The sequence below is a fragment of the Uloborus diversus genome, chromosome 1 (assembly GCF_026930045.1).
Source record: "Uloborus diversus isolate 005 chromosome 1, Udiv.v.3.1, whole genome shotgun sequence".
Lineage (NCBI taxonomy): Eukaryota > Metazoa > Arthropoda > Arachnida > Araneae > Uloboridae > Uloborus > Uloborus diversus.
Window position 1 is genome coordinate 173,148,447 of NC_072731.1, and position 17,194 is coordinate 173,165,640.

At 33.6% G+C, this 17,194-nt stretch overlaps 1 protein-coding gene across 1 annotated transcript in view; it reads right to left on the reverse strand.

Moving 5' to 3' along the window:
* LOC129233591 (bicaudal D-related protein homolog) overlaps nt 1-17,194 on the reverse strand; it is a 167,406-nt gene that overhangs the window by 24,495 nt on the left and 125,717 nt on the right. Inside the window, exon 2 of the mRNA XM_054867597.1 lies at nt 10,078-10,293. Within this exon, the coding sequence (XP_054723572.1) occupies nt 10,078-10,293 (216 nt within the window). The remainder of the gene's footprint in view (nt 1-10,077; nt 10,294-17,194) is intronic.

Consider the following 17,194-nt stretch of genomic DNA (forward strand, 5'->3'; position numbering starts at 1 on the left):
ATATACGTGTCACGTGTATGTACGGGGATATGATGTACGTGTAAACGAACATCATATGAGTGTATGCACTTGTATCTCGAGTATATACGTGCATACATGAGTATTTACGTGTACATTAGACGTATACACGCATATATAAGTGTACATACACACATATACGGATATACACGAGTTAATTCGTGGATACATCCAGTGCGTGTTTGTACGTGTCTACTCACATTGTGAAGCACGAGTATACGTATGTATCCGTGCAAACACGATTATATACCTGTATAGACGTATATGCGTACATTTACGTGTATACACCAGTACATGTATGTATACACGAGTATATAAGCTTATATACATGTGTGCCTACAGAGTGGATCCAAGCACTTGAGCAAAAATCTAAGGGGTGTGAAGGGGAAGATAAGAAGCAAAGAATTATAAGGAACTTACGTTTGCTGACGCGCTACATGGACACAAAGCCATAAACTGATGGATGCAAAACAAATCACAAATTTGTTACACAAATATGATTTTACTCAACATTTTAGTTTTTAAGAAATATTTGGAGCAGTTGTTAAAAGTTACGGCCTGTAGTAGCTTTAATACAAGCATCGCAACAAAGGCGCAGCGGCTGTTTTCCAAAAGTCTCGTTATTGCAGCAGAGCGTGCTTTGTGATTGCGAAGCACATGTGTCACAGCTGCAGGCCGCAAATTTCATCAATCGTTTTAAAATTTTCTTGAGACCTAAAATGTTGTGTAAAATTGTCTTTGCGTAAGAAATTTTTGACCTGTTTTTCATCCATCAGTTTCTGGCTTTGCGTGCATGTAGCGCGTCAGCATTGTGTTTGTGACCATATGTTCCTTTTGTGATTCTTACTTCTTATCCTCCCCTCTTACACCTTATAATAATTTGCCCAAACGTTTAAACTCACCCTGTGTACTTGTATATCATATTATCCCTGCATACTTTTATGTAAATGTCTACTCGAGTACGTACGCGTATATACGTGTCCACCTGAGCATATAAGTGTTTATATATATATATATATATATATATATATATATACGAGTATAAGCGAGTATATACGTGTATAGTCGAATGTTTATCTGTATAGATTTTAAATATTTGCAGATACCCATATACGTATTTATTGGTGCATTTATGTGAATATGTCTATATACGTGCCTACACGAGTATTTGCGTATGCATACGCATATACTCGTATATTTAACCCCGTTTACTGTAAAAACAATACATATTAAGTGAAATTAATATTTAATTTATATCTGCCTTATACTTAACGATTAAGTGACATTAGAAGAACGGTATTCATTAAATTACCGGTATTCATTACCCCATCTTACTTAAATTGTTCTAAAAAATTATCTAAAATAAATTCAGCTAACTGCTAATGAGTAAGAGTTCTTGAGACATGTAGGAAGCTTCCTATGCAGTCAATCTGTTCATAATTCAAACAAACAAAATTTCCCAAGAAAGTTAAAAGAGGTGTTTAGATTTAAAAATTTTTCATATTGACACAAAATATTTTTTTTTTACCAAATAAAATTTTACCAGTTGTAAAACTTTGTACTCAAAATGTAGTTTCTAAAAGCCCTACTCAATAATAAAATTTTCACATATATTCCAACATTTATTTCCAAGCTATAGCCATTTATTTGACGAATGACCACTTTACTCCATTGACCACTTTCCCCCACCAGACCCTACTGAATGTAAAAGAGAAAAAGAAATAAGGATTCAAAAAAGTTTTTAAGGCTGATTTTTATTCCATCAATTTATTTAACCGATTGCATAGCATCAATGTGTACACTAAGTTCTTCAATTCAGATGTCAAAAAATAAGCAGCTTAGATAATAGCAGCTGATATAAGTTATTATAACTGTAATTTTAGATTTTTGAAATATGTTATCGTAATAACATTATTATGGTTGTTTTATTTATTCATTCATTCCCACTGAAATCATAAAATGAACATTATGTTTATAAAAAATAAACCACGCATCGAACAAATTCGTAAAACACCAGAACGGACCAGAAAGCGATCTGTTGCAATTTTCCGTCTTATTACTGGACATGACTTCCTTCAAAAACACCTTCACCGCATCAATGTCACACCGGACTCTCTTTGCCTTGTATGTAATCTTAAAGAAGATATGGACAAGCAACACCTCCGCAAATGCCCTGCTCTCCCCCCCCCCGACTTCAATTTGGGATCGTTATTGGGTGGCATGAGCTGCCCTGAGTTTATAGATTTACTGATATTTTTTTCTATTCTTGTTCTATGTTTTCTGTGATTTCCAGTTATCTTATTACTTGCCATTGAAAATAAAACAACGTTATGTTTATTATTACTTTTTTCTATTAGTCATATTTAATTTCTCTGCCACATTACTGTTATTAATATTTTTTGTTTCCATTAATATTTTAACTACCAGTTTATTAGCACTATCAGTATCAGCTTCAATGAGATGTCTTCCTCCAGCTCAGTTATTGTCTAATCCGGACTGATGAATCTACAACAAGATCGAAGTTGCAGTCTCTGAATGGCTTAACCGGATTGCCGGTACATTGCATGTAGTTCTGTTTTTGCCCTGACTAAGAGCATAAACTTACTGCCTAATGTTTTACTTTTTTTTTTTTTTTTTATAAACGTTAACCTCGTTCATGAATTTCTGTAAGCGTTTTTAAGTTAGTGATTCTGACTTATGTGATTATTTTTGCCTCTTTAAAGTACATGAATGGGATTTTTTTTTTTTTTTCTTTTTCAGAAATGTAAAAAAATGTGAAACATATGGATTAATCTCGATCATGTACATTTGAGCTTAATTTTGAAACAAGGAATGCTGCCCTTATGAACTTTTAAAGTCTTCAATAATTAGCCATCTTGAAGAAACTACGAGTATTTCCCAGTCGTAAGCCATCAATAGACAAAAAAAGCGGAGCAATTAAGAAATTTCAAAATGTTTCTTTAATTTTATGATCAGGAATAAGATTCACCTACAGCTGAAATTTTCAGCGATATTATCAAGATCGAGGACGTTTAAGATTAAATCGAACGGCGTTTGACAGTGTTTTGACCAGTATTTACTTACATTCCAGGCGTTAGTTTTTATTTCGATACATTGGAGAATTATTGGCATTCAAACATTTTGGATACCTTGTATTGGCTGCAACATTAAAGATAGGGTGTGGGGAAGCAAAGTTTTTCATTGTTTTTGCAGTGTCCAGCAAATGATACGCTAAGTTGTCATATCACAATGTCAAAGGTTCAGTGAAGCTAAGTTTTTTTTCCCTCTCCTTTTCATCATTCTCAAATCGTACAGCGGAATAATGGGGCATTACGTAATGGAATTTCCAAGTGAATTCTATTACACAGCTGTCAAATTCAGTGAATGACTCAGGTTACTGTAACACCTCAAACGTGATGATGTTCCGGTCTGATAGACCCGCAACCAAATTACTGCACTTTCCCTTAGTGAAAACGGGAAAAGCCAATAGACATATTTTTCAACTCCTGAAAAAGAAAGAAGAGGAGGAAAGAAAGAAAGTAATGCGTAAATAATTGAAATACTCAACTTCATAAAGCTGTAGCTGCTACAAAATAATTGAAATTGCATCTATAAAAGTACGATTATTGAACATTGCAATTTCCCAGAAATATGATTAACTCAGTAGTTCAGTCCTTTTGAAAGGTAAAAATGGTTTTAAAAGTTAATTGTTAGTGGGCTAACAGTCAAGGTCAGAGGGGTCAAAGGTCGCCAGAAAAACTTGATTCCCCCCCCAATTGTTTGTGACTTCTAAAATTCCAACTTCTAAACTTTCTAAATTTGTGTCTCTATCTAGCTCTGAGTTTGGACTAATGAATCCGCACGTCCCTCTGTTGTACAGTGCAGTTTGCACGGCCAGTGCATATTTTAACGCCGAAGTGACTGTTCAAGATTAACAAATTGCAAATGATAATAAAGATGCTCAGCATCTCGATCAGTCAAAAGGAAAATTTACGAACATTCTGACCTTTTTGTATTATTCGAAATTAAGAGGTTTTCCATCTCCAGCTCAGTCACTTTCCTATGCCGGGTTGATGAGTGCTAGTAAGCACGAAATTGCAGTTCTCGGCTGGAAATGACTGAGCTGGAGATGTATTTCATGCATTTCTGCTTTAGCCCTGGCTAATGGGTGGTAAGTTAATGAATATATCAATTGATTGTATTCATTGATTTAATCTAACACTCGCTCGTGTTACTGAACTTTCGCAAATCTCCAGCAGAAAATACATTAAAATTTAGAAAAGGTGATCTCTCATAATTTCTCACTTTAATTCCATTTTTCAACTTTGGAACTTAGATTTTCTGCAGATAAACTGTCTGTATTTTCACTACAACATTTGTATTCAAATAATGTCTGAGAGGTTGCATTGGAATAGAAGAAATGTACATCAGCGTAAAATTTTATGATTTGGACTCCTCCAAATCATAAAATCTGGAATTGTGATCCGAAAACAGGGAAATAAGTTAAAAAGGCACTTCTAATATCGTCTTCACAGCCCAGCTGCCCTGCCTGCTCAAAAAGCCCTGTAAATCGCTCATTTAGATTTCTTCGTCGTATTGAAATGTGGCGAAAGAGTACTATTGGTGAAAAATGGCAGAATGGGTTAGCCGTGTTCAGAATTTCCTGTCAATAAGTTGTCGCAAACACAAAATGTTCAGGAAGGGGGAGGGGGCTGTAGTTGGAAAATTTGCTACTAAGCCTCGTAAACCAAAAAATAAAAATATGATGTTTGTAAAAAATTGTTTTTCCTTTTGCTATTTATAGTGAGTTACTGCAGTTCAACGCCCCTGCCTCTATACACTGCGAAAAATTTTAAATTTAGAAGGTGCCCCTTTTCCATTGCGAAATCGATATGCGGTTAGCACAGCGTACAAAAGGTCGTCAATGCAAGCGTGATTCTATCTATTCCAGGATCCCTGATCATTCCAATCATCCCTGATGTATTGGAAAGTGCCATAGGTGGTGCGGAAATGTCTGCAACACGTTGGATAGCGGAAAGGGATGTCCCAAAGGCAGTTAGTACCTAGTGCACAATCGTCCGATTTCGTCCAGTATTTGTGCCAAGGTCAACTTCATAAGCCTTCATTTCGGTGATAATAATTTTGCATCAGCCATTTCTTCTGGCTTTTTACTCCTTATTTCTGGTTTACTTTGGAAATACTTTTAAAAGAAGAAAATGGAAAGAAATAACGAAAGAAGGAGGGATAAAGGAGGAGGAGGAGAAGAGAGTGAGAGCAGTTGTTTACTTAAAAAAGGTTTCATTTTTCGACCAAATGAATCAAATTATTGTAAAGTTTCTGTTCCAGTGAGAAAAAAAGACTCATAAAGTATTTTTTTTAATAAAATGTATATTTTCATTTCATACTTTATGAAATAGCCATTGTGAATCTATACCCCAAATTTTATTGCGCACCTTAATAACATAACTTCTAGTATATTTAATGATCTTTTAAACATGACTTTTCTAGTTATAACTCTGATAGCTTAAACGAAATGATTGTGTAAATTCAACTCAATCAGAATATACTTTTACATTTGATTCAGATTATAGCTGCTGTTATATGAAAGTTACATGTCAGATTAATCAATATGAAATTAATTTCTATTATTGATTCATTCATCTTCTATCTTTTAAGCGGAATCACATTTGGAGAGACTAACGTTTTGCATCATTTAATGATACTTAATTTAAAATTGCATTTTGAAACTATAAGCAGACTTTTTAAACTGAACTTTGAGCCATAGATGGCAGCACCAGCGCCCACACTTTTAGAATTGTAGATTAGCTACAGTAGTACCTCCTGTAAGGGACACCTCCGAATAAGGGACACCTCTATTTAAGGGACACTTTTGCTGGTCCCAGTCCCTTTGAATAGACTCCAATGTATTTACCTCTCATTAAGGGACACTCTATTTAAGGGACACTCAAAGAAACGAAAAAACAAAAATTAATGCATAAATGGATAAAAAATATTGAATTTTCTAGAATTCAAGTTCCACTTTTTCTGAACAAACTAACTGGGGAATAATGGTATAGGTTTCAAAACATAAACAAAGAAAAAATACTATTATCACACTAAAATGTTAGCTGAAAACTACTCCCAAATGCTTTCCCCATTCATGTGGGTTCAGCACTGACAAATTGAGCACCGCCCTTGACATTTTCTATTCATAACAGGAAAGTGCATACTATTGCTCTAGAAGGGGCAAGGGGTGAAATTATCTGCAAGGTGTTTCTTACAAAGTGTGGATCTGGATTACTTCTGGTTGATTTTGCTTTTGTTCTCACCCTCACTCATACTCATCTTTTAAATTCTTACAAAGTGTGGATCTGGATTACTTCTGGTTGATTTTGCTTTTGTTCTCACCCTCACTCATACTCATCTTTTAAATTCTTATCTCAAGTTTTGAGAATGCCTTTGAAAAAGCTCCACAGGTGTCTCAGAATGTACACTGGTGTATTCAACTCTAAGCAGATTTCACTAGCAAGTCAGGGGGGAGGGGTGTTGTTCAGAAGGTGAGTTTGATAAGGTTTCTTATGAGAAGGAAAAGGCTGTATGCATAGAATGTTGCTTACTAACAATCAAGAATGGAGAAGGCAGGGATTATCTTGACTGATTGGCCCAGTCACTATTCTAAAAGGCTAAATTTAGATTCGGTAGGAAAAAGGAGATTTTTTGCTTTTAATGTCCTGTCACCAGTCAGGTAGGTCATATAGAGCTCTGTTGCTGAGAGGAATTTGTTTAGTTTTCAAGCTTTAATTCTAGCCATGGCTTCTAAAAGAAAAAGATTAACTTTGAAAGAAAAGATTGAAGTAATAAATGTGGCAGAAAATGAAAAACTAAGCTTAAGGGATTTAGGTGAGAAATTTAAAATAAGTAAAAACCAAGTAAGTAATGTGCTAAAGGAAAAAGAAGAAATAAAAAGATTGTGGATTACAAATTCAAATGAACTTTCTAAAACTGTTAAGTTTAGGAAAACTGAAGGAGAAGATATTGATCAAATAGTTTTTAAATGGTTTTCGGCTATTAGAGGAAAGAACATTCCAGTTAGTGGAGTACTGTTGCAAGAAAAGGCGAAAGAAGTTGCCGAAAGTTTAGGATTGCAGAACTTTAAGGCCTCTAATGGATGGCTGGAGAAGTTTAAACTACGTCATAATGTTACTTTTAAAACTGTTTGTGGGGAAGAAAAATCTCTAGATTTGCAGTGTGGTACAGAATGGCTGGAAATATTGACAGAAATTTGTGAAGGTTATGAAGCTAAAGACATATACAATGCTGATGAAACTGGACTGTTTTTCAGAGTTTTGCCAAATAAAACCTTATGTTTTAAAGGAAAAAAGTGTTCTGGCGGAAAAAGTTCTAAGGAACGGTTAACTGTGTTACTCTGCTGTAACTCGGAAGGAGAATTTGAAGTACCACTTGTAATTGGTAAGGCAAAAAAACCTAGATGTTTTAAAAACATTAACCCAAAAACCTTATCAGTTCAGTGGTATTTCAACAGAAAGGCATGGATGACTCAAAATATAATGATAGAATGGCTAACTGCTCTTGATGACAAAATGTGCAAAACAAATAGGAAGATTTTGTTATTTCTTGACAATTGTAGAGCACATCCACAAAATTTAAAATTGAAGGCTGTGAAATTGGTATTTTTTCCACCAAATGCTACATCTGTGTTGCAGCCTTTAGACCAAGGCATTATTCAAAACTTTAAAGTTGGATATAGGAAATTGTTTTTAAGGCATGTTATTTCGCAAGCTTCCAGTGAAAACAGTGCTCAGCTCGCAAAGTCCGTGAATGTATTGAATGCAATCCAGTGGATCACTAAAGCGGTTTCCTCAATATCCAAAAGTTGCGTTCAGAACTGTTTTAAAAAAGCAGGCTTTAAAATCCAAGGTGTAATAGTCAATGAAAGTAACAACGAAGAAAATGAACTCTCCGAACTTGCTCGAGTCACTGGCTGTGATATTCTGATTAACGATTATATAGCGATAGATGAAAATTTATGCACTGATGACACCAATGAGGATATCACTGCTTTCATCTCTGAGAAAATTGAAGATGCAGGAGGAAGTCTTCCAGAGGATCTTGAAAGTAGTGAGGAAGAAGAAGAGCCAGAAGAAGATTGCAAAATCAAAAATTATAGTGATGCTTTAAGACATATCACACAGTTGCAAAAGTTTATGCTGATAAATGGTGACAGTGAAGGACTCGGACTCATTAGCGACTTTAGTATACATGTACAGAAAAATGCGTCTAAATTACGTGCTGCAAAACAAACCCTTGTAACAGATTACTTTAAATAAATATCTGTAAGTACTTTTCATCACTAAATTTTTGCTAAAATTAATTTTTTCTAAATAAATAACTTAAAATTCAAAATATTTTCAAACTTTATTTAATACTAGCGTTACCCGGACGACTTAGCCTGTACTAGAAAATTAAAAGGGCATTTTAAAAATTATTATTGAATTCTTATTAATTATTATTGTATAACGTTAATGCTCTATTTAATGTTTGGAAATCTTGATTTTTGTACCTCCGAATAAGGGACACCTCTATTTAATTGACAAAATTTCTGGTCCCCTTCGTGTCCCTTATTGGGAGGTTCTACTGTATATTTCTGATCACAAGAAATCTATATTATTCAAGTTGAAATATAATGAAATTGCGTATTGTTTGGGCATGCCTATCACTTCGACCTTTTCCAGCAGAGGTCAAAGCGTGAATTATACCGAAAAACAACCAAAAGCATTCCCACTTACATGCAAATGCATTAATTTACAAAGTCAGGGGGTGGGGTCAGTTGCCCCCTCCTGACCCTTAAATGACGGACCGAAGTTTGGGCAAACCTAACCGGACAGCTAGCTTCGTAATAATGTGATTAGAACTTGCTAGATTAGATTTACCCCAACTATACTTCATTTTTGTCAGAAGAAGAAAGAAATTTTTTTTTTTCATTTTTGAAGGCTCTGTTTCTTCTCTCCTGCTAACTCCCACACCCTTTAGATCGTTATTAAGTTGGAATACACATTTATGAAAGTTCAATTTTTACTTAACATACACCGCCAGTTCGGTCATTCCATCACAGTTTCCATTTTTGTTTAATAATTTGTCAAATTCATAGATATATGATTATTTTTAAAACTAATCTTTTGAATTTAAATTTAAAAAAGGAGTAGAATGCATGTAAGTAATCTTAAGTAGCAGAAACATTGCATCTAATTTTCATCATGGGATTGCATGCAAAAATGTACTTTCGTTACTATTAGCAAAATGTGTTGAGCATAATTTCAGACAGAACGACTGTTTTATAGGGAGATTAAAAAATAAACTCTCTGACTGCTCAATTATTTCAACCAAGCCGCGTCAAAACATGCAGTTCTTCTTTACTAATAATAAAGCTGAAAGTCTCTCTATCTGTCAGGATCTCTGTGACGCGCATAGTGCCTAGACCGTTCGGCCGATTTTCATGAAATTTGGCACAAAGTTAGTTTGTAGCATGGGGGTGTGCACCTCGAAGCGATTTTTCCAAAATTCGATGTGGTTCGTTTTCTATTCCAATTTTAAGAACATTTTCTCGAGCAAAATTATCATAAGATGGACGAGTAAGTTACGAAATTATCATAACGTGGAACCGTAACATGGGCACAAGCCAATTGGCGAGAAAATTCACCATACATTATTTGTAAATATACAGGCGAACCAAAAGACCTTTTAATTTTCTATTACGGGCAAAGCCGTGCGGGTACCACTAGTTTTAAATAAAAAAGAAACGAAAAAGTACTGAATTTGCACAATTGACGTTAGAAGGTAAAGTCACAATAGGTAGGAACGGAGACAAATTACGTATTTTCAATCTCATGAGAAGGTTTAAAGCGAAAGTATTGTTTTTACCTTCTTCGCATAAATTCGAGTTTCTTTATAGGGAAATCTAGGCCGAGTGTCATGTGTTTTTTTGCAAATCAAATCCTTACAATTGCATCTAAAATATCACTTTTTGAAAATATTTTATACTTGTTTTAGTTCTGCAGTTAGCCTGTGGTTCTGTTCCGTCAGCTCCTCAAGAAGTTGACCTTTCTCCTTCTCTTGAGATCGATGCTGCGTCTGTTGCTGAGCGAGTTCCTTCCGAAGCTGGTTGAGATCCGCCTGCAACTCGCCAACTCGACTGTCGTATTCGCTCTCCAGAACATCCAGTTTACGACGGAGTCCATGTTTTTCCTGCTCCAGAAGCTAAAAGAGAAACGAAAACACCATTAAATATTATTACCACTAGAACTTCTTTAACTAACTAGAAAATCGTCCGTCGAGGTATAACGGGTAAAAATTGCTTCTGCATTTGAACGAAGCAGTTGCCTGTTTGGTGATATTTTGATAGTTGAAATTTTAACCCTAACTCCAATGGATTAACCCTAAACTCAATTAGATAGCCTTCATTGTTGACCACTTTTTCGTTTTTCCATCCCCCTGAAATAAGTCTTAATACTGAAGCAGTTAAGTGACCAGATCCAGTTCAGCCCTGTTAAAATAAACCATTTCTCTGCATGTCAAACATTATTAAAACACATTGTCAAATTATCATGCCATGGCACGAGTTTCATTGTTGATGACGTCGAGAGCATTGAGGATTCATCTAAGTACTATTTTATGCTTTATAAAATTCTGGATCCATCCGTCAAAGTCGGTTACTTCTGAATAACGAAGTCACACATTGTAAAACAATCTTGTGTCACTTGTATTGCTTCCTTATCAAGTGATATTAAGTTGTATAACAATAATAATCTTTCTTTTAAAATTTAATTTACTTTTAACACTTTCAAACCTCCTAAATCTAGGAGAGAAAACCGTACAGCCTTTCTACAAAGCATATTACAATGCAAAGAATATTGTCCAAATTTGTGAAAATAGATTACTGTAGTACCACATTTTTTTCTTTCATTTATTTATGCGTTAAAGACTTATGGACATTAGACAATAAAAATAAATAAAAGAAAAGAAAGAGTCATATTAAAAGTAGCAGAGCTCAAAGAAAATTTCTTCATAAGCATAGCAAGTAGCAATATCAGAAACTGAATCTAGAACTTAAATACTCAAACATATTGCTAAAGATTCAGTTACAGCCTTTTGCATTCCAAGAATAATCATTTTTATTATTTGAAGTCATTTTTTGGCAAGAAATGAAAAATTCTTCTGAACGTCTGTCATTAATTTGAACTTTATTAATTCCGATAGGAGAAAAGATACTTTAAGCTGCACCTTAGAAAAAAAAAAATTGTATCAAAATTTTAATATGTTCTTAAAATGTGTTTCCTGATAGGAGACTGCAATCTTCTGATTGGATTTTACTTTGATATAAACAAACACATGCTAGGGAAAAACTTTAGTAATACTCAGAAAGTTAGTTTACGAAGTTCGGTACAAAAGGAATATTAACGTTTCCCCAATATCAGTTTATTTCTTTAAACTGATATCTTAAAACTATTTTTAATGAGATGGATGTCATTACCCAGGGACAGATTTTTAGTCTGTTCACGGGGGTGGCAGTTGAAAACCGTAAAAGCCATTCCTCCCCCCCCAAACCCGTTACGTATAGAGTTAATAGCCCCCTTTATCCTGTCTTTTAAATACTAATCGCCCCTCACGAACTTATCGTCCCTTGAAGTTAAATCTTCCGTTTAGGTGTTATCACCCCCAGCGTTGGAAACCACTGTTCTAAGTCAGCAATGTATTATTATACCAGCATTAATTTAAAGCAAATTCGTGGAATGTACTTGAATTGAAATTAGTAGCGATTGTTGGTAAATTCCTTCAATTCTATATCATTGGTTTTAGAAAATTACGGTCATGGAGGGGGCGGGCGCCCTCCACCGCTCCCCTAGTAAATCCGACACTGTCATTACCACTAATTGATGGTGCGGGTTTCAGAAGAATTGTATTTTATAAACATAATAACAGCTTTGTTTTGATGATTTTTATGGTTCAATAGTTAAAGAGCGATATCTAAAAGAACATCAAATGTAACATCGTGGAAACATCAAAGTTTTAGAAAATTACTACATTAGTGTCTTATCGTCTTTTTTTTTTTCTTTTCTTTTTTATTTGCATTGAGAAATTTTCTTATGAAAATTATGTAAAAGCAGAAAGAATTCTTAGAAAAATCCTTGATCACGGATACAAGTGATTTACGTCCTATTAGTACCACCTTGATTGTTTTTGAAAAACCTTGCGATGTTTCAGAATGCAAATACGCATGCGAAAACAAACTTGTCTGGTCAACATTAGTTAGTTATACTTAATGATAACCGCAAAAATGAAATAAATTCCGATATAATCAAAGGACAATCACATAACATTCGTTTCCAATTGTTCACGAAGACATACAGTACCGCATATTACTCAACTTGGTAGAAAGGTTAAAAGCACAAGAAGAATGAGGTTCGCATTCGTCAAGGATTATCGTGAACTATGTCCTTAAAAACATAAAACAATCTGGGTGATGCGTAATTGTGGTTGTGTGTTTGTTTTTTTATTGACGATTGCATCTCAAAACGCAATTTATCATATTTTCAACCCTAATACATGGATGGTATTGTTACGCAAGAGTAAAACACAAAATTAAAAGTGAACTTTGCTGAACTTTGCCCTTAGAAAACAACTTTTCGATGTGGAAACTCAAAAAGAGAGACAAATATGTTTTGATTTCAAATATTATTTATTGTAGTTTGTTGATTTAAAAGTTATATTACTGAATTAATGGCACTGGCAGCATTAAAGTAAATGCACAAGTACAAAAGTTAATCTTCTTTATTAGAAGTTTAAATAAAATAAAATTAAGCGTTGTGTAGCGCTAATTTTTGAATTAAACCATTGTTTTGTTGACAACAGAAACTTTTCAGCAGTAATTTTCGTTTAAAAAATACACATGCTTAAATTATTTATTGCCCTAAAAGGAATTTAAAAAATATGCATAGCAAAATTATATATTGATAAGCATAAAGGCAAACATATGTATTAAAAAAGAAAAGTAGAAGAAACTTCGAATATGTCTCGAATGATAGCTGAGTAAAAACTTTTTTTTTTTCATTCTCGCTATCGAATCCATCTAAATAGAATCGCGACATTAAATCCCGCAATACTTTGCATTGACGAAATTGCACGCATAAGCTCTATAAACTGTTGTTCTAGTATCAGTTTCAGTAAAGTATTTCCTACAAGACAGCTAGCAAGCAAGCATAGCATGCAAAGGTTTAAATATCATGCGAAAAAGTATAAATAAATGAATAAATAAATAAAAGAGGAAAATAATTTACAATTAACAGGGTATGATGAATCTCGGGGGTGCCTATCCCTCCAAGTTCAATGGCGCAAATCCCCCCCTCCCTCCGAAATAAATATCTCAACTCTATTTTCCTTTATTTTTTTTATTTCTTAGCTCTATTTTTATTTTATTTATTTCTTAATAATATTTTTTATTTATTTATTTGTTAATTTAATTTTACACGCACACATACACACACAAACTAAATAAATAAATGAAACAAAATATAAGCAGAATGAAATAAAACAAAATAAAATAAATATTTCGAATTAAAAGTAAATCAATAAAATAATTTATATACGTAAATAAACATAATTTACCCCCCCCCCCCATTTTGATGGAGCAATTTGCACCATAATCTCCACCAGTGGGCACCCCTGATGAATTTCATGAAGGGATATTTTCTAGAGTACTTCAGTTGTGATATTCCTCTCCATCAGTAATAAATATTATTTTTATTATTATTTATCAATTCGTTATTGCTGCTTGAGAAATATTTTGACCCCGCTTTCCAAATCGGATAAACTTGATGAATCCCAATACCCCTTAGAGAGCGTACTTTAAAAACGTTTGTCGTTTTTACCCGACTGCCAGTGCGCAACGCAAAGGAAGGTAATGTGTTTATGAGTCTATGTATGTATGTATGTTTGTTCCTATGTGGCGTCGTAGAGGGTAAACGCCTTGGCTAATTTTGATGATTCTTATGTCAATGGATTTGTCTTAACCATGGGAGTGTCACTAAACACATGACAGTAGTCTCAAATCACCATATCAACAACCAATCGCCATATTGTCAGTTCGGGATCGTGTCGCATGCTACCTGCGTGCGACACAGCTAGCAACAAATGCAGGTAGCGTTTCCAGTCTGAATTTTTTGTTTACTAAGTCTACTAATTCGATTTTCATCTCTAACACGCTGCATTTGTTTTTGTCGTGATTCAGGGGAATGAGTTTCGCGACGTGTACTTTCTTTACGGATTTTTTTAGTTTTGCGAGAAAGATTTGAGTGACGACGTTTCCAAGCTCGCGTCATCAGGAGTTACACAGGTTGTTTATATAGCTGTGGTTGGCTTAAATTCGTGCACTTTTGCCAAAGATAACGCATATGTAGCTTTAAGTCGAGTTAGGTCCCTAGAGGATCTAATAATCAGTAGTTTAAACCACCGCAAGTTACTTAATAATCCTCACCGTCTTATAATCATAATAACTAAGTCAAAGAAAATTAACTAAAAAGTGTAAAATAAAATATGATTATTAAATAAAAACAAAAAAACCCGACAGCCTAAATATAAAAATATAAAAAAAACTAAAAAGAAAAAAATATAAGCTCAATAATTTAAAATGTTATTAAATACTACTGAATAACTACACCATTTAAATAGTTTTATAATCGATACACACATACGACAAATCATAAATTCAAAAGCAGAATAGAAGGATCAACATTCAACAGTCGGGGCCCATTTAAATTTTACGGGGTGCCTTGATTGGTCAAAAAAAAAAAAAAAAAGGTCCGATTGTTGAATGTTTATCTTTCTATTCTGTTTTTGAATTTATGATTTGTCTTAGGTGTGTATCGATTATAAAACTATTTCAATAGAATTACTTATTCAGTAGTACTTAATAACATTCTAAACTACTGAGCTTATATTTTTTTCTTTTTAGTTTTTTTTTTTTGGTTTTTACGCAATCGGTTTTTTTTTTGTTTTTACTTAATGATCATTTTTTATTCTGCACGATTTTGTTCTATTCTGTAATATTTTAACGTGTTACGCACTTTTATTAGGGGCTGTTCATAAAATATGCCCCACTTTTTTTCGGAAACATTGACACCCTCCCCTTTTCTCTCAAACTGTCACACTTCGCCTAACCCACACCTTCGCCCCCCTTAGTCACATATCAAGCTGCTTTCCATAAGCATACTGTAAAAAAATAATAAAATTAAAAAAAAAAAATATATATAAAAGGTGTAATGTCATACTTTTTGTTACATCCCTTCCCCTTGTACACCAAAGTGTCACAATTTTACGCCCCCTCCTTCCACTCTCCCCTCAACTTCCCCCTCTTCTTCGGGCTCTCCAACGAAACGTTTCGGTTAGTATTACAACTTCAGTTGTGTACGTTTGCTCCAAATGCGCCAAACTTGAACTATACAATCCACATATTTTTCCCCCTTAGAGAGATCAAATGAATTTCAATTGATTCACTGAACTTCATCCGAAGCAGCCTAATGATGTGTTTCTGAGCAAAAAATAATCAACCAAATCCTCACTTCTCCATCAAACTGTATCCTTCCTCACAAAGAAGAAGGTAAGAGTGCAGTTTATGGTGTGAAGGTCAAAGGAAAGCCCATCATTTGAAGTTTCATTTCTATCTCTACTAAAGGAAACTTTCGTTTCATGATCATTATCAGAAAAGAATGGAAAAAAGTTGAACGAACCGCAAATCATTCTTCTGAGTATAGGTTAGTAAGAAGCAAAATACATTTTTAGATCACTAGGGTTTTACTTTTCAAGTTTTATGTGCAAATTGTTATTTCTTTAGCAAATATATTGAAAGTCAAGGCTAATGCAATACTTCGATTTGGTTCTTTAGAAGGAAAAGAAAATCCTTTCATACTATCAGGAGTTTGAGAAACAATGTTTTGTAAAACATCTTTTTTTTTTTTTTCGCTTGCCGCTTTATATTTCAATGCATTTTTAATCTGTTACTTCATTGTTCAAAAATGTTATTTTAATATTGTTCGGCTTTTAACTACATCAGGCTGACAGAGGACGTCCACCATTTCTTTAAATAAAAGTCTAATTCTACGTCCTCTGAAAAATTAATCATTTTTGATATTTATTCATTTTTAATTTTGAAACGGTGTTAACTTTTGAGCTAAAAAATAAAATAAACAAAAGCAAACAAAATTTTCACTGTGCAAAGATCAGTTCTCTCCACTTTGTTTCTCTTTCTGAAAAACCAAGCGTAACATACTGTTTTTAAAAACTGTAAAGAAAGAGTTTTTTAAATTGAAGCTTATTTTTCGCGAGCTATTCTCCACTTCTTCAGTCGTGAAAAATTTCTCGTTTTGAGATGTTGCCAATTCAATAATAGGAAAATCGTATGTAGAAATTATCAACTTGTTTTAAAAACTAAACTTATGCATAGTTCATTTGGGGTTTTAAAAAAAATGTACTAATATTTTAAAGTAAACTTTTATAATAGAATTTTTTCAAAAGTTGAACAATACTGTTTAATTTTATGAGAATAAAAACTTATTTAATGTTATAATGGAACTTTGATTTTGTATTTTCGCTGCTAATTTTATTAAAGTTCAAATTTTAACTGCCTCCTCCCACCCCACGCATAGTAAACTAGTACAATATTTTCTTCAACTATGATACTTACACTAAGTCGCTATGCCTTTTGAAGAACAACGATAAAAAAAATCATTCTATTTAAGCAGTTCAATTATTTGCTATTTTCACTGCATTAGTTCTAATAAACTGTGATCACGGCGAGTCTATTAAAAAGGAAAACAATAATATCATCTTCAAATCGAACTATCATTTTAAGATCTATAACCTTCTAAGAAAGAAACCTAATGATTGCAAATATTAAAGTTATATATCTTTGAGAAAAAATAATCATTCTTAATTCGCAACTCCAATAAACTATAGGGGACGCTGCAGTCACTGTCTAATGGCGGATGAAAAAAGTAAAATAAACAAATGCCGTAACTTATAACTTGCTTTGACACTTAGTGAATGACAGTAATTTTTCATCTTGTTTGTGGGAAATTTTCTTTTCTATTCATCTAAAATTACATTA